Source organism: Malania oleifera, chromosome 13 (genome assembly GCF_029873635.1).
Source record: "Malania oleifera isolate guangnan ecotype guangnan chromosome 13, ASM2987363v1, whole genome shotgun sequence".
NCBI classification, from domain to species: Eukaryota; Viridiplantae; Streptophyta; class Magnoliopsida; order Santalales; family Ximeniaceae; genus Malania; species Malania oleifera.
This window is the reverse complement of record NC_080429.1, coordinates 67,887,835-67,913,196: the sequence shown is the minus strand read 5'-3', so window position 1 is coordinate 67,913,196 and position 25,362 is coordinate 67,887,835. Positions and strand designations below refer to the sequence as shown.

At 39.5% G+C, this 25,362-nt stretch overlaps 1 protein-coding gene across 1 annotated transcript; it reads right to left on the bottom strand.

The window, feature by feature from the left end:
* Positions 1–1,129: 1,129 nt before the first annotated feature.
* LOC131146896 (transmembrane 9 superfamily member 2-like) lies at positions 1,130–25,057 on the bottom strand. Its single transcript, XM_058096737.1, has 7 exons — positions 24,671–25,057; positions 23,860–23,900; positions 23,183–23,768; positions 22,796–22,933; positions 22,528–22,684; positions 21,940–22,424; positions 1,130–1,597 (listed from the first exon to the last, which is right to left on the bottom strand). The coding sequence occupies exons 1-7, from the start codon at positions 24,814–24,816 to the stop codon at positions 1,378–1,380; spliced, it is 1,773 nt and encodes a 590-aa protein (XP_057952720.1). The 5' UTR covers positions 24,817–25,057; the 3' UTR covers positions 1,130–1,377.
* Between the last annotated feature and the right edge of the window lie 305 nt (positions 25,058–25,362).

The window sequence follows — 25,362 nt, the reverse complement described above, 5'->3', positions numbered from 1 at the left end:
TTAACGCTAAAATAAAACATACCTTGATCCATAGCCTCCAAATATATATATTACAAACTGTGTTTTTATCTCACAACTCTTACTCTTCCTTATGTTTCAACTTAATTTGATGAATACATTTAGCATAAGCATCATAGGTCGAGATAGGACCAACACCTAACCTCTCTTTTATAATCACTTTCATCAAGTGATTAATAATGTATCATAATTATAGATTTCTCATATTCCAAGATGTCATTATAGTTTTACAAAATTCTGAAATCATTAATCAAAAAACATAATTACAATTATGATAACAACATTTTAATTAAAGACCTTTCATATTACCTCAACAAATATGATTATAATTTCATTTGAGGCAATTAATGTCCTATAGATGTACAATGAATTATAAGTTATCTGATCATGATCCTTATATTCTTCCAAATAATAAAGTCTTTTTTTTTCGTTTCATTGTTTTCCAGCGGAATTAGAGAACTATTTGCCAAACACATTCTTCCAAATATGATTTTTAACAGTTTAAAATTTTCTTAACTTAATTTTTCATAACAGCTGCATAATAATCCTGCATTATGGTGCTTAGCAAGCCATAAAAAAGGGGGGCGGGTTGTGGGTGTGAATCAGTGATGCACTAACCTAGTGACAAGCTCAATCTGTTCAAAGATGTAGAATACATCCTACAGCTAGCAGCGTAGCTGTAGAAAGCCACAAAATTCACATTCATGGCAGAGGGCAAATGTAATGGCTACCCTTCTGCATTCTTTATGGAATGACTGAAAATACTCGGGCCAATTAGTGTTGTTTGACTAAAAAACTGCAGGCATATTACACTTTTAACTTCGGGATATTTTCCAAAAAAATGATCAGGCTATTTAAGCAAGCACAAACTGCTGCTCATTGCTTGCCATACTAAAATCAAGGTAAAATCTTACAAATGACTGAATTCTACAGGCTGCCATTAGAGAACAAATTTTTGTTGCACTCAAAATGTTATTTTTGGTTTGAAACGTCACAAAAATAAAGATAATGACACGGGCGGGAGGGGCAAGCAGGTCATTGCCAACAACTGACTGCACTCTCTTCAACCCAATGCAGAAATTGCTTGTTTAGAGAGAGAGAGAGAGAGAGATTGAGGAGAAGGAGAAAAAAAATGTATTGCATAAGAGTCCAGGTAAAAGTAACGGTACAAATTTCTCCCAGGAAAAAGTCGTCCCATATATCAACCTAACATCTATTGCAGCAAGATCTCCAACGGATCCTGCCCATTTTGAGGCAAGGGGCACTACAAAAGTAAATATAGCGAACTTCTCTATCACAGTGCCTAATTAAAATGAAAAACAGAAGTACAACTGACCACTTTCAAGTCAGACAAACTAACTACTCGCACTTGATTGACCGATATATATGGCGCACAAACAGCAAAGCCGCACGAAAGCCAACGGTTCCAAGCATGAGAAAGAAACCATAGCAGATGCAAGCCATGTAACCAAAGAAAAATGAGGTCTGCATAAACCCTGACATATCTGACCGTGCAAAGTAGTAATACAAACAATATCCGTAGATAAATAAGCCAGTTGATCCACCACAGAGAAAAGACCTGTTGCATTAATAAGAACAGATATGTCTTAGAACCAACACCCATGATTCAAGTCATGTAGAACTTTGACAAATTGATGTAAAGATAACAGCGAACTGAAAGACCTACAAGTTCAAGGTACATCTACATGCTTAATCAGTGGAAAGCTGGATAGCAAGGGGAAAAAACTAAAACACAAGGATAAAATTTATGATCTGTTAATCCAATTACACTATCCATAATACTCTGAAAGCATTAAGATAAGTTACTAAATTTTATCTGTGTAGACAGGTCATTTATCATGATTAACTTCGATGTGGTTTACGCAACCTGGCAAAGATTGGACCTCTAATTAATCCTGTATTTTCAGGATGATTCACAGAGATTTGGCTCAGATTACTCAAATCAAGACCCATGAAAGGAAGCCTATGTTTAACCTTTTCCTTAGAGACTTAAATCAAGATCCTTGGGATACAGGTGCCCCCATGTGTCATCTGTGACACATGATTGCTCTGGTCTTCCTAAAATAACATATCTTTGTGCCTACAGACTAGTAAAAATGTTAATTTCCAGTGGGTCAGAACACTATATGGTCATTCCTCTAGCACTAAAATACCCTACCACTCCGTCTGGAAGCATGGAACTAAGAACTTGGATGTGGATTTGTATATATTTGGACAAAACATAATATAAAATTTTATTGAGTTTATTCCAAATCCACAGAAATCCAAATTAAAGCCCCCAATCCATGCTCCCCAAACACTCATATCACTTTTCCCCTACGCCAAACCCTTTGAAGGAGTGCACATATTTTTGTCACATCAATTTGACAAGACTTAGGAAGCCAAAGATTGCCGGTCCCACATCTTAAATTTAAAGGAAATTGCCCACAGTAATTAGGAATAATAATCAATTATTTATTTAATTTATTGTTGTTAAAGTTTGATATACATTGTTGGTCCACAACCTAACAACTTAAGCTGCTAGGCAAAGTGGTAATCTAACATATGGTATCAGCGCTGGTTACTAGGAGGTCCTGGGTTCTAATCTCATCGCCCGAGTTCATTACATGGTGTTTAAAAAATTATTGTATTCCCTGTAATGGATGTTATCTATTGTGTGTGTTTCTCTCTCCACGTGCTGTCAGGCTACATGCGCGGGGGAGTGTTAAAAGTTCGATATACATTGTTGATCCAACATTAGGTAAAGTGGTAATCTAACAAATGTCATCAATTTTAATTAGAAATTTGGTAAGATTTTGCTTTGACCATAGATGACTAAAGCCTATTTATGACGATGTACTACATTGCTTTCAATCAGAGTGGATCTCTCTCTACATTTTCACATCTCCAAGTTGCATCAACCCTTGCTTTTACCATACATTGTTTTCAATCAGAGTGGATCTCTCTCTACATTTTCACATCTCCAAGTTGCATCAACCCCCTTTTCACAAACCTTGCCTCATGTTCACTCTTAAAACATTCCCTAAGATCACGCTTTCCTAGATGCCATCAACCCCTCTCTCTAACTAAAGGCCAACCCCCATTTCACCAACCTTGCATCGTTTTCATACTCTAAAAGCATTCCCTGAGATCATGCTTCCTAGATGCCATCAACCTCTCTCTCTCTCTCTCTCTCTCTCTCTGTCTCTCTCACAAATTTCACCAATCTTGCATTGTGTTCGTACTCTGCAAACATTCCCTGAGATCATGCTTTCCAGGATGACACACCCCCTCACCCTTATATCATCTTCTTCCATCTGCTACCAGCACTTGAGCTCCAAGAACTGCTCGATTCCTCATTCATGGTCGTCTCCATTTCTTCCAATAATTTGTATGCAACACCATCTCACCTTCTCATCCCTAGACCCTCCTTCACAGTGCAGGACAGGTTTTTTAAGCATGCAATAACAGTACAAAACAAGGAAAGACTGGAAGAGATAGGGAATCAGTTAACTGCATTCTTCTTCACTGTCAATTTGCAGGTCTGTGGAACTTGACTTCTGCAATATTGGGAATCTGTTGGGCTCTCACTTTTCTAATTTCATAAAGCATAAACTCTTCACGGGTCAAGGGTGGAAAGACTTTCTATGGAAGAAAGCTAAAAGTAAAATTTTGGCATATGTTGGTTCCTACAAAACAAAACAAAACCAAAAAAAAAACAATGACAACAAAAGAGGTTTTGAAAAGTAGCTTTTTTTTCTCTAAATTTTAGAAATAAGTGGTTTCAAATGCCTTATTTTTAGGGAAGAAGTTTTAGCACTAACTGAATGACAATGTAAATTTCATTGTGACAAAGGACTGCCAGATCCATTTAGGATGCTGATTCCCACACATTCTTGGGGTAGATTTAAAAGCTAGGATGCATCTGTCAAAATCTGTGTTGTATTTGCTTACTATTACAAGGTCAATGTGTGATAATGCATTTTAGTCAATTGTCGGGTGTATAAGTAGTTGGACAGTTGTATGTTAATTTGAATGAATCAACATTTCCCTCCTCCTCCCCATCTTCTTCTACTCCCTGCTATCCTACATCAATTTGGTATCAGGGCAGAGTTCAAACCACATTTACAGCCACTTACATCACAATCACAAACCAGAGTACCAATGAAGCACTGCTCAATCCCAGAAATGCCAGCAATTACAACTCCATCCCATCCCTCAAACATCACTTCATCAGAAAGATTGTGAGACACCTCCAACACCCTCCAGGCAGCAGAACCCCAAAATTTGTCACTATCCAATGCCTGATGAGCCTTCACATGCCAGACAAAATTCTAATCACCACCACCACCACAAAGACCTTCAACCTCCGATGTGCCATCCACCAAAAAAATCATCACAGGAGGACATGTCGGCAACAGAGTGAAGCGGATTTTTTGGATTCTCTATGTTGTTCTCTCAAACACCCCAAAAAAAAAAACTTTCTCGTGATATTTTGACAATACCTTGAAATATTTTGACACATACTGCAAGATATTAGACTGCCACGATACCATATGCATTTTGGAATAAGAGTCAATCCCGTCAGCACCAAGAATTAGGTTTTATTGTGGTTCTTTGTGGAATATCTATAAGAAATTGGTGGTTTTTGACAAAATATTAAAAATACTATAAGAAATTGAAGAATGCAAAATTCAAAGTTTAAGCAAGAAATGTGGAACAAAACCTGAGAAAACTAAGAATGACTACAATTCTGTGTTTAGGGACCTTGGTAAGTTTAGAATTATCTCCTTAAACTTGTTTAATGTTTAGATGACTAGGAAAATTAATAAATTGCATTGCTCCAAGTTTTTTCCTTACAACAACAATAACAAAACCAAACCTTAAGTCCCACTAGGTGGGGTCAGCTATATGAATCATTTTCCGCCAATTTATGCAATCATGGACCATTTCTTCTAACAAAAGCAAGAAAATAGGAAAGTAAATGCTGCCCCTTGTTGTTCATATGAATACCTTTAATTGATTGTCTTATTGCATCTTAGTTCTTGCCATTAGCCAGTTGTTTGTTGCATAATGTACGACTGCCAGATCATGTAGATTAAGTTCATTGGCTCTAGTGACAGTGCTTTGTAGAAATTTAAGAATTCATATTACTAGTAGCAAAGTCTAGGGCCTCTTTAGTTGTGGAAAACATTTTTAATATTCCAATTTAGTTTTTCAAAGAACTACAAAAAAAACCAGCTTATTTTTCAGTTTTGCAATATTTGTAAAATAAAACTAGAAAACAAGAAAAAGTTTTGCCACCATTCACTTGTCAAAAATAGTTTTATTTTCTATTTTTATTTTTTCAAATAATTACAAAAATGCAACCTTGTTTTCCAATTTACAAAATTTGTACAATAAAGTCAGAAAACATCTTTTTTATTATTTACTAGTTAATTTCTTATATAATTTCTGGAAAATTGGAAAATAAGGTGTGGTTTTGTAATTATTTGGAAATCCAGAAATGAAAAATGAAAACTATTTTCCGCAACTGAACGAACCATTTTTCTTTTTTTTAACTTCTTCCATACAAATTTTGGAAAACTAAGAAATAAGCTGACATTTTCATATTTCTTCGGAAAACAATAAAATGGAAAATGAAAATAATTTTACAACTAACCAGTCCCCTAGTCTTTCTCAGCACCACCCATTCGACTGCACCTTGATGCACTTTTCCATGGCCATTAACAACTCCAAAGATGCTTCATAGCAGTATTGGAGGTCATGAGTCAGAAATTAAGGGAGAAGTACCTTCCCTCTTTATAGGAATAGGTAATCAACTTTTTGAACACCTCAAGTCGAAAAAAAAAAAAAAAAAACTAGTTCTGGCTAGTTATTTGGGCCTTTCTGAGTTTATAATTCATTGCAGTACTGGAGGATGCATATTTAACAGTCATTTGTCAATAGTCTTAAAGAGGAAATATGGAGAGAGGTTGAGTTGTATTCTTCCAAAACTATTGAGTATACCTACCATAAGGGCCTTACCATTAAGAAGTATTTGTAGGACATCCATTTCTTGTGAGTTATGACAGAGTAGGGCTCGCAGTCAAGAACTATATCATATCACAATGTATGGCCATTTCCTAGCTACGTCTAGGGAAAGTACAACTAGGCGCTATAAGAGCATAAGCCCATCATTCATGCTAGTGCATCATTCAGCAATCCTCAATCTAGTAAGTCTTCAATTTAGTGCCATTATCATGATAGAGGTCATATAGTTGTCTGATGTCCCTGGAAAACTTTAACTTTAGCATGATCAATTGACTCGCAGAAAAGTGAGAATTGGGTTACAGATGTTGCTGAGTATTTTGGGGATGGAGGGTTGAGATGGTTGACTTTGAGGCTGACACACTGTTGAGATGACTGGAAGAGGTCCCCCATCCTCCACAATTTCAATGGATGTGGTGAAGGATCTTGTAAATCAGTCGCTAATGGTAATCGTATGATTGCTGCCTCTAAAATAGCCTTGGTCTAATAATCGAGCCACACTCCCAGCCTTTTAGGGTAGCTTGGGTTAACAAGATCATTTTTTACAATTCATGAAAAGGTGCCTTGTGCTCATCCAATTAGAATACTATAGGGATAATGTTTATTGTGATGTGTTTACCTATGGATGTCACCCAAGCAGCCCATATAGCATTTGGGCATCCCTAGTTATATGATCTAAGCACAACCATGGTAGGGGGAACGGCTATGTATTTAGGTGCAAGAAAGAATAATTCTTAACCGTGCCTAACAATATGAAGAAGAAGTCAGGCTTATAGATCTAGTAAAGGATTGGAATCTATACCCTAGAACATAGAGCACTTGAAAAATAGAGTTCAAACAGTGAGTACTTTTTAGTTGTTGTTTTTGTCAGGAGATACTTTTGGACGTTATTTCACAATGTAGGAGATTTGTTGATTCAGATGAGCTCCCCTGTGAGTTGCTACTAATGAGGGATAGTGAGCATGCGATATATTTGATTCCTGATCCCAGTTACCTGGTCGTTCCCACTACAGGTTGAATTCTAAAAGAATGCCTAAATTGAATAAATAAGTAGAAGAGGCTTTAAAGAGAGATTTTACGAGGGAATGGATCTTCGAGGAGGTTCCTACTTCCTAGACTTGAGGAAATGCTTAATATGTTCATTGTCTCTACTTGGTACTCCAAGATTAATACTGCATTTCAGAAATAAATCAAAAGACGAGAGAAAATTTACATTTAAGAACCAAGATGATTTATTTAAGTAGAGTACTTTCTAATGCCCACAGCACCCATGTGAGGATCATGAATCATCTTGCAACCATTCAAAGTATGTTTTGATGATATGTTGGTCTGTAATCAGACTAGGGAAGAGCATTTGGTTCATATTTGTCAAGTTTTAGGAACCCTAAGGGAAGATAAGTTGTATGTTAACATCAAGAAGTCAAATTGCTATAGACTAATGCGCTCTTTCTTGGTTTTGCGGTTTCCATGCAAGGTATCATAGTCACAAGACAAAAGCCTTCAAAGAGTGGCCTAAGCATACGACTATTTCTAAGGTCCATAGCTTTCACAGCTTTGATTCTTTTTGTGGGCAATTCATTATGGATTTTAGCACCATTTTGACTCCCATCATTGATTACCTAAAGAAAGTGGAGTTTCATTGGATCCCTTCAGTAACTAGAGCTTTTGGAAAGATCATGCACGGGTACTTGGACATCCAAATTTTGGCAAAATCTTTGAGGCTTTTGGGGTAAGTTGGGTTGAGTTTTGAATTGCCAAGGCCACCCTATATCATTTTAGAGTGGCAAACCCTTCAGAAGCTAAACAAACATTAGCACATAAGATACAGTTTATAATAACGTAAGATCCCTCCAACATTGGTGTAGACACCCCAATTCTAACTAGGCCTTTCCGAGGAGATCCTGTGTGATAAGAAAGACGACTTTGTACAACCGGGAGTAGGGGGATCTGATTGAGTCCCGGTTTATTTCAAAATTGAGTCCCTTTGACACTAGCTTGGATTCCCACATGCGATGCACGTCATCTCCTGATACGCTAGCTTAGATTCCTACATCCGGTGTACGTTACTCTCTTTGGTACGCTAGCACGGATTCCTACATCCGGTGCACGTTACCCTGTTTGGAACGCTAGCTCGGATTCCTTCATCTAGTGCACGTTACCCTCTTTGGTACGCTAACTCGGATTTCTACATCCAGCGCACATTACCCTCTTTGACGCCAGCTCGGATTCCTACAACCCCCACGCTACTTGTGGACTCCACACATCTTTGTAGGTCCCACATGGCTTGTGAGCCTCATACATCTTAATGGGCCCCATGCTGCTTGTGGGCCCCACATGGTCTATGGGCCCTACACGGATTGGGTCGTACTTGACATATATTTTTTTTAATTATTATTATTATTATTATTCATTTAATTTGTAAAAAAATGCAAGCATGCTTTGTTCCCCTCATTATCATTCACCCCATGCTTTGTTCCTCCATTATCATTCACCCCATGCTTTGTTCCCCTCATAATTGTTCACTTCATGCATTGTTCCCCTCATTATCATTCACCCCATACTTTGTTCCCCTCATAATTGTTCACCCCATGCAATGTTCCCCTCATTATCATTTACCCCATATTATATTCCTCTCATAATTGTTCACCCCATGCATCATCCCCTTCATTAGCATTCACTTCATGTTTTGCTCCCCTCATAATTATTCACCCCATGCATTGTTCCCCTCATTATCATTCACCCCCAGCTATATTCCCCTCATAATTGTTCACCCCATGCATTGTCTCCTTCATTATCATTCACCCCATGCTATATTCCCCTCATAATTATTTCCCTATATCTTGTTTCCCATGCTTGCCCCAAGTTAAGTCTATAAATAACTTTCTCATTGTAAGCACAAGGGGAGGAGTTTTTTGGAGATATTGAAGTCTTCCATTGTTAAGTTTGTTTCTCTTTTTGTGAGTGAGCGGTAAGGCTACGTTTCATTTTATCGGGAAATCCAGTAGTCGATCAATCTTGTTTCCTACTACTGCCGGGTCATCCCATCTGAAGAAAGTACTCCATAGTGCCTCATCTCAGAGTTCAAAAACCATCCTCGAAAAGACGTTATAGACTAACCCCTGAAGACTAACCAACAAGAAAAGAAGACTAGAGGAGAGGAAGACGAGAGGTAAAACTAATAGGTTTCTCCTTCCTAAGTTACTTTCTAAAATGTGATAGAATAAGTATGAAATTGTGAATGCGGAAATTCAAGCTCAACATTAGGTTCACCCCTGGACTTAAATCCCTTTTGCTCCTCTGAGAATCATTAGATTCATTGAACCGGTTTGAACCGGTTACCTAGTATTTTCTTATTTATTTTACTACTATGTCATCTATTTGAAAATTCGGGCTAAATGTTGGGGGGGGGGGGGAACTAGAGAAAAAAAAATCCAAAAAAAAAAACGCTTTTGAGATCCAAAAAATCATTTTGTAAACTTTGCATCCCAAATAAGTTTAAAAACCTCCCAGAAAATTTATAAAATACTATTTGATATTTTGAAAAATTCTATAGAGTTTGCAAAGCAATTCTAAGAGTTATTTTCATAAAATATTTTCTCGATTTTTATCCTGATGATTGCAATGGGAAGCATTGAGTTCTTCGGAGTATGGTATGCTCCGATTCTGAGGGAATACTTATATAGTATTTATTTTGTACATTTCTTCAAAATTTTTGAAAGGGAGTAACTTTCTAAGGCTTATGAAATTTATTTTGGGATAATTTTCGATTAATTAGGTACCATTCGTAAAAACGGGCGTGTAGGAAGTGCTAATACCTTCCTCTCGCGTAACAGAACTCCCGAGCCCGACTTTGGTAGCGCAGGCTGATTCTACCCTTAATTGGGTAGTAATCAAGTGTTCTAACCATACTTCAAAAGATTAGTGGCGACTCCATACACATTGTTTTCCATGAAAATATCATTTTTAAAATCACTCTTTTTGGTTGTCCCAAGATCGCGTCCGGGAATTTTGCGATAGCTTGGCGACTCCACTGGGGATGTTTGAGAGTCGAGCCAATAATTAATTGATGATTATCCCAAAATTCAAAATTTAATAAGCATTCTGATTACTCCCTTCCATTTTGCACATATTGTATATACAATTGAGTGTTTAATTGCATACCTTGTAAATATTGTGGTAAAAGCATGTGATAGTATATATGGGTTTGAATACTTTGTTTTAAATGTGAGTACTTTGAGTAAGAATGCGATTAAGTGTGAGTACTTTGCTATTTAAGCATGCGATTATTTTATATTGTTGTATGAATACGCACGGGATCGCTTGTGAATGTTTTGATTAAATAATATGTGGATGAATGTGGGGTAAAGGGCATAGGCTAAAATGGATGGATTCACACACTTGCGCACACCCTATACCTAGGCTTTCCTGATAAGACTAGATAGGGGTGTAATAGCGTTTGTCCCTTCATAGCTAAAGCTTGATGGGACTCACAAACCACTCCGCTCGGTGCGAGCTTTGTCCGGACCCCTATGGGGGAGGATGGAAGTTCAAACTGGGGACCTGTCATCTACAGGGAACAGAGCCTAACCACATATGATTGTCCGAAATCCGTTGCCCAGGATAGAGCCTCACAGAACCTTGTATATATACCTACCCTCCTTCTCCATGTGGTCTCATGTCTGTACATATCTGCTTTAAATTGTATGATAGTATTATTAACATATTGCATTCATATAGGCATCCCAATAATTTTACCGAGGTTCCAAAAAGATCAGTCATTCATAGAGGATACAGTGATCTACTAGGAAACTGAGTCTGTAGTGCAGTTATATTCTAAAAATCAGCATAAGCAATGGGGAGATAGCTCGAACAAGGAGTCAGTGGTGAAGCTACTGGCCAAAGTCTGCATATATATCTGGTCGAACCCCCTGGATGAGCTAAAGACTATCTGGAAGGGATGGACGCCGCAGCGCCGTTTGGATTTCTCACAACTATACAGCCATATTGGTTTACTATTACATATATTAGTGAATCCTCAAATGATGAGAGCATTGGTAGACTTATGGAATCCCCCGTATGTATGTTTTACAATAGATGGAATAGACATGGTTCCGACGATCAAAGAGTACACCTCGCTGCTGCATCTGATGAAACAGCAATCACCGTACCAGACCTATGCACCCGACTCCCAGACTTCCTTGGCAAGAGAGCTATATAATATTGCTGGGGTCAAGAATCAACGGGCTAAAGGGGAGAATGAAAAAGTCACTTAGAAATGCTTGAAGGCGCTGCTGGAAAAGGAGAAAGGTGAAAAGGGTCAGATGCATTTGTTAACCCTTGCCATATATGGCCTGATTATATTTCCCAAAGAACTAGGAACCATTGATCAAGCCACGGTTTCTTTCGTAGCACAAGTGAGGAATGGAGCTAATCCGGTTCCTGACATTTTGGCAGAAACTTTCCGATCCCTCAACAAATGCAGGAGCAAGGGTCAAGAACGATTGAAGTGTTGTGTTCCATTACTCTATGTTTGGTTCACCAATCACCTGCCAAGCAACCAGGGGGGTACCGTAACACCTTTTTAGCTCTCTAAATTCCCTTGGCCGAGTTCGAAGAGGCTCAACAAAGCGTCCAATGGAGCAAGGCTGAATGGAATGAAAAATTGCACAAATTGGGTGATTTGGGATTAGTCTGGCAAGCACCATGGATGAACCGTTTCAGCATGATATACCGGTGTGGAAACCTCTCGTTGGTCCTGTTACTAGGTCCATGGCGAGGAGTAGCATACGCTCCTTTGACGGTCAGGAGGCAAGTGGGGGCATCTCAATTTGTGTCGGTGACCTATGCGTCGGCAAAATCAGACTTTGCTTATGCAACAATAGATGCCCAAAATCAGAACAGAAGGTTTACAATGGCCTGGAAACATATGCATTTGGTGGACCCAAGTAATGAAACCGTCGCAACTCAAGGGGGCTACGAGGTATGGCGTACCAACCGGGTGAACCCTCAATTTAAAGGAATTTCCGGAGCCCTTGCTACTCATGTCAAATCATCAAAAAAAAAACCCACTGTTAATTGTTGCAAGGGGAGCCCAAGTCCTACTCAAAGGAGGAAGCTGTAATAGAAAATCAGCAGATGGAGCAGAGGAGAGAGGAACTAGTCGCCTTCTACAGCAAGGAAGTCAAATGGCAAAAAACTCAGCTCATGCAATCAAAAAGGGAAGTAGTGGCTCTGAGGAAGGAGAGACGAACAATTCGAGCAGCACTCGATCAGAAATCCAAGATGCTAGAAGGCGCCAAGGTTGAGATCGAAGAAGGAACCCTTTACATACGAGAATTGGACATGAACAGAGGAGAACATTCAGCCAGACACTGGATAAAGCGGAACCATTCGTAGAACGAGCCAGATATTGGGAAGCCCAGTACCGAGCGCTAAAGCGGATTGTGGATGGTTCAGCACCTCGAAGGTCAAAGCTAGCTCAAGAAGGCCCAAGCCACATCAACAAGGGCAAGCAAGGGAACCAAAATCCCGCGTATGTTTAATCCATTCAGAGATGTTTTGTATTTATTCCAAGATATTGTATGAAGTGAAGTATTGAAATGAAATGATGACGATTTTTCCCAAAACCTTAGTCAAAGTACATAGGCTGCATGCATAATTGTGTTGTTTGTATATACCCATACACTAATTGCATCCTTGCATAAACATTCATTGCCTATCATCATCATTCTAAAGGACTTCTGTACAGGGAGGACAAAGGAAGAGCAATTACTAGTCGGCAAAAATTGAGGTGGCTACTCATCCCTACGGTACCAGAAGAAAGACTAAGATAATGGTAGAGCAATTGGAAGGCCGGGTCCTAGGCATAGAGCAGGGATAGGACGAACTGAGTAACAAAGTAAACAGGATACTAGATTTGTTACTGAACAAGGGGAAAACAATTCAGGTGCCAGATGATGAGAACGATAAGGATCCCGTTCATGCTTCGGGTTTCACGCCAGTTCACGGGCAAGCATCTAGGCCGCCGCCAGCTGTTGTAGAGGGCCCGCCACCAAATATGGATGCCTTCATCCTAGCGGCACCAATACCGAGATTCCCAACAATCGCAGTACCTCCAATGATGGTTGTTGATACGAGGGTATGCACAAGCAAATCCACAGCCGAGTACCGCTTCGATGTGCTGAAGGAACGATTAAGAGCTATTGAAGGGACCCATGCGTCCAGCTACGTCAACCCCGCATACCTTTGTTTGGTACCTAAGGTAGTGCTACCACCAAAGTTCAGGGTACCAGACTTTGAAAAGTTTGATGGGACACGATGTCAAGAAACTCATCTCCGATTGTATTGCCAGCAATGGCAGCCTACTCATGAGAAACTGATGATGCACTGCTTCCAGAGCAGCCTAACTGGTGCGGCAGCCAGATGGTATATCCACCAAGACAGGGCGCGAATTTGCACGTGAGGAGATCTGGCCAATGCTTTTGTAGCTCAATACCATCATGTTATGGAGATGGCGCCAGATCGAATGGCCTTGCTAGAGATGGAAAAGAGGCCCACAGAAACCTTTCTAGAATACGATTATAGGTGGAGGGATGTGGCGATCCAAGTGGACCCCGTGGTAGGTGACCGATAAGTCATCACGTTGTTCGTGAGTACACTGAAAGACCCTTACTGTGGACATCTTTGGGGAGCAACTCCCCATGATTTCATAGATATTGTGGCCGCGGAAGGAGGGATTGAGGCCGACATCAAGACAGGCCGGGTCAAGTATGGTAATGCTGAGACTAGTCCAAGCAAGAAGTGGACAAGAAGATAGAAGAGGAGGCCCGAATGATTCAGGGGCAATCTAATCAGAAAAACCAATACTCGAGAGGCCGCAACCAGTGACCTAACAGGAATTTCGTAATGGAACCAACGGTAAACAAAACAATGCATGCGGGCGCAAGGCCCCAATTTACAACTACTCAATTCACAGCTCCCGCACCCACACCAGCTTGACAAAACATGCCAGCCCGTCCGAACTTACCGGCACGTGCGGGAAATGTACGCAAGAACTTTCGAAGGGTAGACCCCATCCCGATGACATATGCTGAATTATTTCCCTAATTGAAGGAAAGGGGGATGGTGACTGCAATCCCAGCTATTCCCGTGACAAACCCTCCCCCACACTGGTATGATCCTAAGGCCTACTGTGAGTATTACGCAAACTCTCCCGGCCACATCATCAACCGGTGTTGGGCATTTAAATACAAAGTACAGGACCTGAGGGATGCAGGTTGGCTAGTATTTGATGACAAGCAGCCGGGAATACAAGGAAACCCCTTACCCGACCACGTGGGAACAACATCGGAATGGTAGAGGAAGATGTAGAAGAGATTCCTAGAACAAAATTCGGCCGGATGTTGTTAGATTGGATATACGGTGAGCTTTTAGCAGCAAGTCAAGCAGAACCAGGGGCGGTCTGTCCAGAAGGCAAACTTTGCGCGTGCCAAGAGACAAAAGGAAAATTCGTGCAACATTGCAAAACCTTTTGAACTTACCTGCAAGGATTGGTTGATGGAAAATGTGTGGAAATTGGGAGTTTTCGGAGGAGCAGTGAAGTCTTAGCTATCGGGGAAAAAGAAGCATAGCACCCCCTGCATACACACTGGCCTTTTATGCCTATCATAAAGAAGACCCCCAACACCGCTAAGGTGCCGGCTCCCCTTGTGATCTCCGTCCCCTGGCCATTTCCATACCAGAGCAACCAAACAGTGTCGTGGAGGTACAGTTGCGAAGCACATACTGAAGGGGAAACTACTAGTGTGGCAGAAGCAAGGGAAATTACTCGCAGTGGAAGGGTATACACTCCAAAACAATTACAGAAGCCAAGCTCAAAGAAGGTTGGTGAATCAAGCAGAAGCATCAAAAAGCCCGTTCCACCTCAAGAAGTGGAAGAATTCTTGAAAATTATTAAGCACAGCGAGTACAGCACAGTGGATCAACTCAACAAAATGCCTACGCATATCTCCGTTTTATCTTTATTACTGAATTCGGAAGTCCATCAGGAAGCTCTACTAAAGATCCTCAATCAGGAACACATTCCACAAGACATCAGTATTGATAACTTTAACCATGTGGTGGGGAATCTGACAGCAACCAATTACATAATTTTCACAGATGGGGAGATCCCATTGGAGGGTAGGGGGCACAACAAGGCATTGCACGTGTCTGCTAAGTGCAAAGACCATATGATAGCCCAAGTTTTGATCGACAATGGATCTTCCCTCAATGTCATGCCTATGGTTACATTGCAGAAGTTGCCTGTAGGTCTCTCCTATGTAAGGCAGAACAATTTGGTGGTACGGACTTTCGACAGAACTCACCGAGAATCGATAGAGGCAATTGAGATCCCCATACAGGTTGGGCCAGTGACTTTTGATGTTATATTTCAAGTAATGGCTATTACACCGTCGTACAGTTGCCTGTTGGGGAGGCCTTGGATTCACAATACGGGGGCAGTTGCGTCTGCCTTACATCAGAGGGTAAAGTTCGTTGTAGAAAACAACGTGGTTTGTGTATTTGGGGAGACGGACGTAGTGATCACTAAGCCCTCTTCTCCTCTGTTCATCCCACTGACTGTCCAATTCTCATATGTAAAGGGTTCCTTCTTCGATCTCAACCTTGGCGCCTTCCAGCATCTTGGATTTCTGATCGAGCGCGGCTCGAAGTGTTCGTCTCTCCTTCCTCAGAGCCACTACTTCCCCTTCTAATTGCATAAGCTGAGTTTTTTTCCATTTGACTTCCTTGCGGTAGAAGGCGACTATTTCTTCTTTCCTCTGCTCCGTCTGTTGATTTTCTGTTACTACTTCCTCCTTCGAGTAAGGCCTCCCCTTGCAACATTAACAGCGGGTTTTTTCTTGGTGATTTGACATGTGTAGCAAGGGCTTCGGAAGTTCCTTTGAATTGAGGGTTCACTCGGTTGGTCCGCCATACCTCATAGCCCCCTTGAGTTGCGACGGTTTCATTACCTGGGTCCACCAAATGCACATGTTTCCAAAACACTGTAAACCTCCTGATCTGATTCCGAGTATCCAATGTTGCATAAGCAAAGTCTGATTTTGCCAACCCATGGGTCACCAGCACAAATTGAGACGCCCCCACTTGCCTCTTGACCATCAAAGGAGCATATGCTACTCCTCCCCATGGACCTAGTAACGGGACCCATGGGAGGTTTCCACACCGGTATATCATGCTGGAACGGTTCATCCATGGTGCTTGCTAGACTAATCCCAAATCACCCAATTTGAGCAATTTTTCATTCCATTCGGCCTTGCTCCATTGGATGCTTTGCTGAGCCTCTTCGAACTCGGCCAAGTGAATTCGAAGAGCTGAAAAAGGCGTCACGGTACCCCCCTAGTTGCTTGGCAGGTGACTGGTGAACCAAACATAGAGTAATGGAACACAACACTTCAATCGTTCTTGACCCTTGCTCCTGCATTTGTTAAGGGATCGAAAAGTTTCTACCAAAACACCGAAAATCGTATTAGCTCCATTCCTCACTTGTGCTACGAAAGAAACCGTGGCTCGATCAATGGTTCCCAGTTCTTTGGAAAATATAATCAAGCCATATATGGCAAGGGCTAACAAATGCATCTAAGCTTCTTCACCTTTCTCCTCTTCCAGCAGCGCCTTTATAAAATGATTTTCTGGGTCTCAAAAACTTTTTTTTTTTTGGGAATTTTTTTCTCTAGTTTTTTTTTTTTCCACATTTAGCCCAAATTTTCAAATAGATGACATAGTAGTAAAATAAATAAGAAAATACTAGGTAACCGGTTCAAACCGGTTCAGTGAATCCAACGATTCTTAGAGGAGCAAACGGGGTTTAAGTCCAGGGGTGAACCTAACGTTGAGCATGAATTCCCCATTCACAATTTCATACCTATTCTATCACATTTTAGAAAGTAACTCGGGAAGGAGAAACCTATTATTTTTATCTCTCGTCTTCCTCTCCTCCAGTCTTCTTTTCCTGTTGGTTAGTTTTCAGGGGTAGCGTCTTTCCGAGGATGGTTCCTGAACTCTGAGTTGAGGCACTACAAAGTACTTTCTTCAGATGGGATGATCCGGCAATAGTAGGAAACGGGATTGGTCGACCACTAGATTTCCCAATAGAATGAAACGTAACTTTACCGCTCACTCACAAAGAGAGAAACAGACTTAACAATGCAAGACTTCAATATCTCCAAAAAACTCCTCCCCTTGTGCTTACAATGAGAAGGCTATTTATAGACTTAGCTTGGGGCAAGCATGGAAAATAAAACATAAGGGAATAATTATGAGGGGAATATAGCATGGGATAAATGATAATGAAGGGGACAATGCATAGGGTGAACAATTATGAGGGAAATATAGCAGGAGGTGAATGATAATAAGGGGAACAATGCATGGGGTGAACAATTATGAGGGGAACAAAGCATGGGGTGAATGATAATGAAGGGGATAATGCATGGAGTGAACAATTATGAGGGGAATATAGCATGGGGTGAATGATAATGAGGAGAACATTGCATGGGGTGAACAATTACATGGGGAACAAAACATGGGGTGAATGATAATGAAGGGAACAATGCATGGGGTGAACAATTATGAGGGGAACAAAACATGGGGTGAATGATAATGGGGGGAACAAAGCATGGGATGAATGATAATGAGGGGAACAATGCATGGGGTGAACAATTATGAGGGGAACAAAGCATGGGGTGAATGATAATGGGGGGAACAAAGCATAGGGTGAATGATAATGAGGCGAACAAAGCATGCTTGCATTTTTTTTACAAATTAAATGAATACTAATAAAATAAAAAATAAAACAAATATAGGTCAAGTACGACCCAATCCGTGTGAGGCCCATTAAGATGTGTGGAGCCCACAAGCCATGTGGGGCCCATTAAGATGTATGGAGCTCACAAGCCATGGGGACCTACAAAGATGTGTGAGGTCCACAAGCAGCGTGGGGGTTGTAGGAATCTGAGTTGGCGTCAAAGAGCATTTGGTTCATATTTGTCAAGTTTTAGGAACTCTGAGGGAAGTTAAGTTGTATGTCAACATCAAGAAGTCAAATTGCTATAGACTAATGCGCTCTTTCTTGGTTTTGTGGTTTCCATGCAAAGTATCATAGCTAATCCTCACAAGACGAAAGCCTTCAAAGAGTGGCCTAAGCATACGACTATTTCTAAGGTCCATAAGCTTTCACAGCTTTGATTATTTTTGTAGGCAATTCATTATGGATTTTAGCACCATTGACTCCCTTCATTGATTACCTTAAGAAAGGGGAGTTCGTTGGATCCCTTCAGTAGCTAGAGCTTTTGGAAAGATCATGCACGAGTACTTGGACATCCAAATTTTGGCAAAATCTTTGAGGCTTTTAGGGTAAGTTGGGTTGAGTTTTGAATCGCCAAGGCCACCCTATATCAGTTTAGAGTGGCAAACTCTTAAGAAGCTAAACAAACATTAGCACATAAGATACAGTTTTATAATAACGCAAGATCCCTCCAACATTGGAGACATTATCTTTCAAACCAGGAGTTTGTACTCTATTTTACCCACCTTTTTTCGCTTTGAGTCTCAGAAGTAGTTGCGTATGGTGCATGTCAGTATGTAGAGTTCCTAATGAGTACACATTTGTTCTTAAACTTCATTCTAGTTTTCAAAATAAGGTAGCTAACAACTCCGTTCTCGTCATTCTTCATGTCCTAGTGCCCAGGTCATTAAGCACTTCAAGGATGAGTATTTTGTCTGATTTTAAGCTCACTTTCCATGAGTTGAGTATGAGTATGCACACTTTTTCATCCATGAGGATTATTTACCAAGGCCCACAAGGCTACTTCAACAATTTTTTTGGTAAGAAAAAAAATTATATTAAAAACTAAACAAAAAGTACATTATCCGCAATTGTTTCAGAGAACTCCTAGTTTAGGAATTGCATGATGATGGGCCATCTAGTTAAACCACTGCCTTAATTGAGGATGGATAGATTGGCCTTCTTCAAAGAAGGATGTAACTGGGATAGCGTCCAAAAATTGTGGTGATGACCCAAAGGCCAAATCTAGGAAACAAAGCATTAGCCTTTATACCCCTCTTCCTTTGCCCAAAATTCCTTGCACAGATTTCAGTACGGATATCATTATTGGACTCTCTAAACCAACTTTAAGGACACGAGTCTGTCTTTACTACAATTGATTGGTTCTCCAAAATGGCACATTTAATCCTATGTAAAGTAGTTCTTTATGCAGGTTACCTGCTTGCTAAGTTCCATAGTGCCAAATAAGGACATCAAGCTTGTCAACTACTTTTGAAAGAAACATTGGAAGATGTCTAGTGCTAATTTGATGTTTTATTGCACTTGTCATCCTCAAACGGATGGTCAACTCATCATACTTTGGATGAACTCCTTAATTGCATAGTGGGAAAGAAAATAGGGAATTGAGCTTTAGTGCTACTTATGGTGAGTTTGCATAAGATGACACTATTAATTGATCCACAACTACGAGTCAAAAGTGCATATTCAACTACAAACCCCATGGGACCCATTGACCTTATTCACTTACCAGGTACCACCAAATGCCTGTATTTCTAAGCTTGCAAAATCTACTGTCCAATGCATGCTAAGGTTAGGCAAAACTTGCCATAACCCATAAGTAATAGGGACTATAAATTTATAAACTTGTTGATGATGTGCATCAAGGGCTAAAGAAGTGATAGCGTCATGGTTTGCTTTACATTAGAACACTAACTCATAAATTCCTTAAAGAAACTACATATTGGTGCCATTGGCCCATCTTCCATCATTAGAAAACTTAGACCTAATGCATGTTTACTGGATTTGCCCAATCATTCTCCATTATATGAACATTAGTCCTATTTTCAATGTCAAAAACTTGACACCTACCCAAGACACTTTTGAGCCTCCTAGTGCTAGGTTTTGTATGAGTTTGTTGATTCCCTTGTGATGTTTGGCAATATTTGGATCAACGAAGCGGCAACTCTAATTTATGTTGCATGGCTTACTAAGAATGATGTCCGTCAGAGTGCTCTAAATCTGCAGAATGGTATTTGCAGTCACACTTTTTCTTCCATTTTCTCTTTTTCTTTTTCTCTCTCTCCCTTATCCCTGCTACCCCACATCACATTGTCAACATTAACTTCCCTAAGTTTTTGTATAGTTATAAGAGGTTTTTTAAAATTTTTGTATAGTTGTAATCTTTTTGGTACTTTGAACCAACTTGGAAAAAAAAAAAAAAAAATAGGGCTTCAGCCTAAAAAAACCAATCAAATCCATAGACAAAATCTAAAAGGAACTGACAAAAACATATCAAGATGAAAAAATATCTGAACTTTGAAGCTCAGTGAATAAACTGGTAAAAGAAAACTTAAACAGCCCCAACAAGTTTCAGCCAAGTATTAAGACATGCTATAGGATTGGTCAAATGCAACACTAACGTATTTTTGTAATTTGCTTTCATTCAATGCCTTGTTGTACAACTCCTAAAGTAATATGTTGATTTATTTAGGCAGTTAAAATTTATTATACACATTCCAAGCAAACATATTTGTGTTGTGAAAGAATAATGGGCCCACATGTAGAGAAGTTCACTCGTTGTGTTTAAGCATATCACCAATATATAGTATCACATGCCGAATCACTTAAAATTTTTATAGCAATAATGTTACTTTGATAAAAATTTTGAGCAAAAAAAAAAATAAGATTCCATGCAAGCTTATACTTAATGGAATGGAAATTTAACTAAAATTTGACATAAAACACGTGTTCCCTTCAATGCTTTTTGGACTAATTCCCAAGGATTGCTAGTTTAACCACAATTACAAATAAAACATGTGCTAAATTCTCTGTATTTGAGAGCAAAAATCGAAAGATCACTAGTTCAACATATTGTTACAACTTACAAGTTGTAAAACTACAACTCTTGTGCTGGACCTCATGCTTCAACTGAAATCATAGAAACATGTTTTAAGATTCTACAATAACATAGCACTGTCTAAACCCCTTGTCCTAATCAGTGACCTAGAAGTAGACCACGTTATATTCCACATAGTCGCACAAGTGTCAGAACATTGAAAACCCACTCCCCAGAATGTGGTATGAGGGGGTAGGCATAGTTTGCTATTTCAGGCCATGAAGCACTTTGAAGCATTAGTCAAGTTGCTTGAAGGTGGCATTCCATAAATGTGCAGAAAACAAATATAAAATGAATGCTTGCTTATATTTCTTTCATGATTTAATCTGTAACTATTTTGTCATTCAATTTACTCAATATTGTCAACTTTTTTATCTTCTGGCTCTTTTTTTTATTGAATTTGTGTATCATCTAATCCAGGGCACATGAAAAACAGAATAAGAGTGTGGTGCTAGATCAAAGTTCCACAGGGGAGGCAGGGGGGAAGGAGAGGCATTGCATGGCGAACTTGGCAGGTGGCAGCTGTGATCCTCCTAGATTCTCTTGCCATATCATAACCTTATCAGGGAGAGTACTATGGTAGACATGATATCAAAAAAGGTGTAAGCAAACACATGCATACAAGCATTACAGGTATAAATGCAAACACATGGCAGCAAAATGTAACATGCATGATGTGCAAGAAGAGTAAAAAGATAGCAAAATGTAACGTGCATGATGTGCAAGAAGAGTAAAAAGATAAATACATACACAGAGAGGGAGAGAGAGAGAATGAACACACTAGCATGCATAGAATCAAAAGAACAATAAAACACAATGAAAAAATTATAAGACAAATGAAAACAAATATAAGAATGATCACTGGTAACCAGAACTTAGAGAATTTTCAGATATTTTGAACAGAAAAAGTCCAAAACAAATAATGAGACATGCATACCTCCACCACCATTCATGGTCTTCAGCAGCAAGTTGGAAATATGTCAATGCCACCGTAATGAAAGCAGTGACAATCAGGAGAATAATGAAAACAATAAACAAGATGCTGTAGATAGTGTATATCCTATGACCCCATACACTGGCAAATATGTAGTAGAGTTCAATATATATAGCACTGAAAGGCAGAAAACCAGCCATTGCCATCTGAGGAATGGTTCCTCGATACCAAGGCATTGGTGGAATCTCTCTGGGATACTTTGTGGTGCGGCATGGAGCTTGGAACTCCATCTTGCTATTCTTCCCAGCAATCCCGCCCAACACAAGCAGAGGAGATGTTACAAGTGTCCATATAAGAACAATCACCACGATTGTACCAAAAGGAAGAGCTGCAGTGGCAGTGTAAACAATGGCAACAGTATTCAGGAAGCAGAAAGTCAGAAACAGAGGTCCACAAAAAAGGCATCCTGTTAACAACAAATTCCTAACCTGCCAAGACAGCAGGTTGCAAACTCATTAGCACAAGAAAATACTCCAACAAATGTCATTTCAAAATCAAAATGCTTGCACAGAAAAATTTTCGAGTGCATACCCAGTTTGTTCCTTCAAGCTGACAATAGAAGCAAGTTGCAGTATAGCCAGCAATACCAGATGTAAGTGCATATATGACAACCAATGCAGTGAAAAGAGCCCCACGGTTGTATGGATAAAACACTCCAACTAGTGCCAATACAAAAATAAATACCGTACTGAAAGGCATGCGGATGCACAGAATTACTAAAACAACGACAGATTTGAAAACTATCCAAAGCTTCAAGTCTTCACTGCTAAATAAACAGCTGGATGAATGGGATACTTACAGGGTGAAAAGCTGAGTTCCACAACCAAGGGCAGCTGCAAATACGGACTTGTACTCAGGGTACCTGAATACATCTCCATGAATGTATTTCCATCCAGACTCTTCCTGGTCTTCGGCTGATTCCTCATCATGTGCATACCTTTTTCAGGTAAAAATAAATAAAAATGAATCAAGAGGGAAGGAACAGGCATATCTAAATATCCAATGGTGAGCACACCCCCAAGTGTATGGATAACCAAATAGAGATGTAGAGGCAAATCTGGGGCCCTATCTCAAGTACTAGGCATCAATTGTGAACCCTGTTGTCTCCATCCATTTTAATTTAAGGCTATTCTTTTACAATTAAATTTTACTAAATGCTTTGATAATAGATTAAAATGTTTCTTACTTGACAAAATCATTCTTAAGGACTCGCATGAGAATTGTTGCAAGAAACCCAGTCAGGAGAAGAACTGTCACGCATGAGTTTATAATTGAAAACCAATGGATCTCCAAATGGTGTGGTAGAGAAGATGATTGAGAGTACTTGTCCATCCTCTTCTCAAAGGGGGTATTCGTTTCCTTCCATTTCACAGTATACATGAATTCCACATTAACTCCTTTGTCCTCTGTAAGATCTGCAAGGGAGTTTGGGTCTGTTCGGACATTGATTTCAATTACGCGGTCCTTGTTGTAAAGAATGTCAAAATGAATGTGCTTATAAAGGAAATATTTGAAGTCACTGGGATCAGTTTTGCCATCCTTGTCTACCTTCCCTATGAAACCCCAGATGGGCAGGTCATCATAATACATCTGAAAGTAGTAGTCTTTGTTGACTGCAGCTCGAAACTTAGACACTTCCTCTTTTGTGAGCTTTTTCTTGCAAACAACTTCAGACTCTTTATCCCTTAGGAAATCAAGTTTATAAGGGGCACTAACTAAGCGATCCCCATTCAAAACTTCACCAAGAGCTTCCTTCTTCTCTTTTAAGTCCGCTGCAATTGTGATCCAAGTAATAACAAAAATTATTCATACAAATACCCAAAAATATAAGCAAAATAATATCTTGAAGAAACACAAGCAAACCTGGTGGACAGAAAGGAAGATCGAAAAAGCGGTATGTTTCACTGAAATAAACAGAGGAAAAACACAAATCAAACCTTATTAGATAATAAGAAGCAGAAAGTCTCCAACAAATTCAAACCGTTACTCAAGCTCTGTTGGGCTCAAGGAAACATAGACCCCCAGAAATATTTTATTGATATCCATTTTCACACTGCTTGACAAGGCAAGTCACTTACACCATAGGTTCCTTCCTCTTCCAAGAATACATGCGAAAAAGCGAAATAAGGGAGTATACAAAATATCAAAATTTTCATGAACTAAATTCTACCAAAAACAAAAAAGATAAGGCCAACTAACTGAAGATGGTAGATTTGGATTCATATAGCTGACTCTTCCTTCCCTGTTTGATCTTTCTTTGGGAAGGGAGGGAGGCTTTTATTTCTCAGCATTGACTGAATACATTCGTCTCCTGGCAACTAAACTTTCTGCCAAAACCAGCATTGCCTAACCTATTTAAAAATTTGAAAATTTTCAACACGAGATCCGGCGCCAGAATTAACATAACATGGTAAACAAAGACAATTCAATGTCCCAAACACCCAGACACAGTGTCTCATGGATACAGACACGAGATTTTGCTGACTCAAGCACAAATAGAGATTAACAACTCCGATCCAGACTCGACAACAAGTAAAGTGCAACACGCACTCGTATGAGCAGCTCAACCAAAACCAGTAGGGCAGCAGCAAGAGGCAAACAGATCAAAGACAGATTAACCACAGAAACGCTGGAATTTGCAGATCAAAAGATAACCAAGAACAGGGGGAATTACCTGGGGTTGTGAAACGGACCCACCTTGTTGGCGTAGAGAAGCACTGGATCTCCCTCCTTGTACCGGTGATCGGAAGTATCCGATTTCACGTGGAGGCCACAGCACACGATCACGATGGCGGCAACGAGCAGCACCGCCATTGTCATCCCAATTTCCTCTTCTTCCCCGAGAGAGAGAGAGCGAAGGCCGAGAGAAAATGAAAGAAAATGACGCAGTTCCTATGTATAAAATGTATCTTACTGCTAATTCTATATATATATATATATATAGGTGCTATGTATATATATCAAAATTAAAATATAAAATTTGAAACAATTTAATAAAAATGTAAGAAATTTGGCGTTAACACTACCAAATATTTGTTAGTTCCACATTCCCCTAATGATTACTAAATCCTGAAAACTTAATCTAATTTTAAATAATAAGAGAACAATCCAAGCAAACAATTTAAGTAAATAAGAGTAAAATAAATTACAAATATAAATATTGTTGGGAGATATTTTGGATTTAGATTCGTGTGAAATTTGATGAAATATAACATAGAATTGTATTGGATTTTATTTAAATTTATCCATTTCTAAAAACAAATCTTGAAATTTTTATCCTTGTGGTTCTTGCCAACAATTCTTGTTATATTGTGATAAGTTGTTTGTGTGAGTCTCATCAATTATGTCATATAGGCATGTTAATCT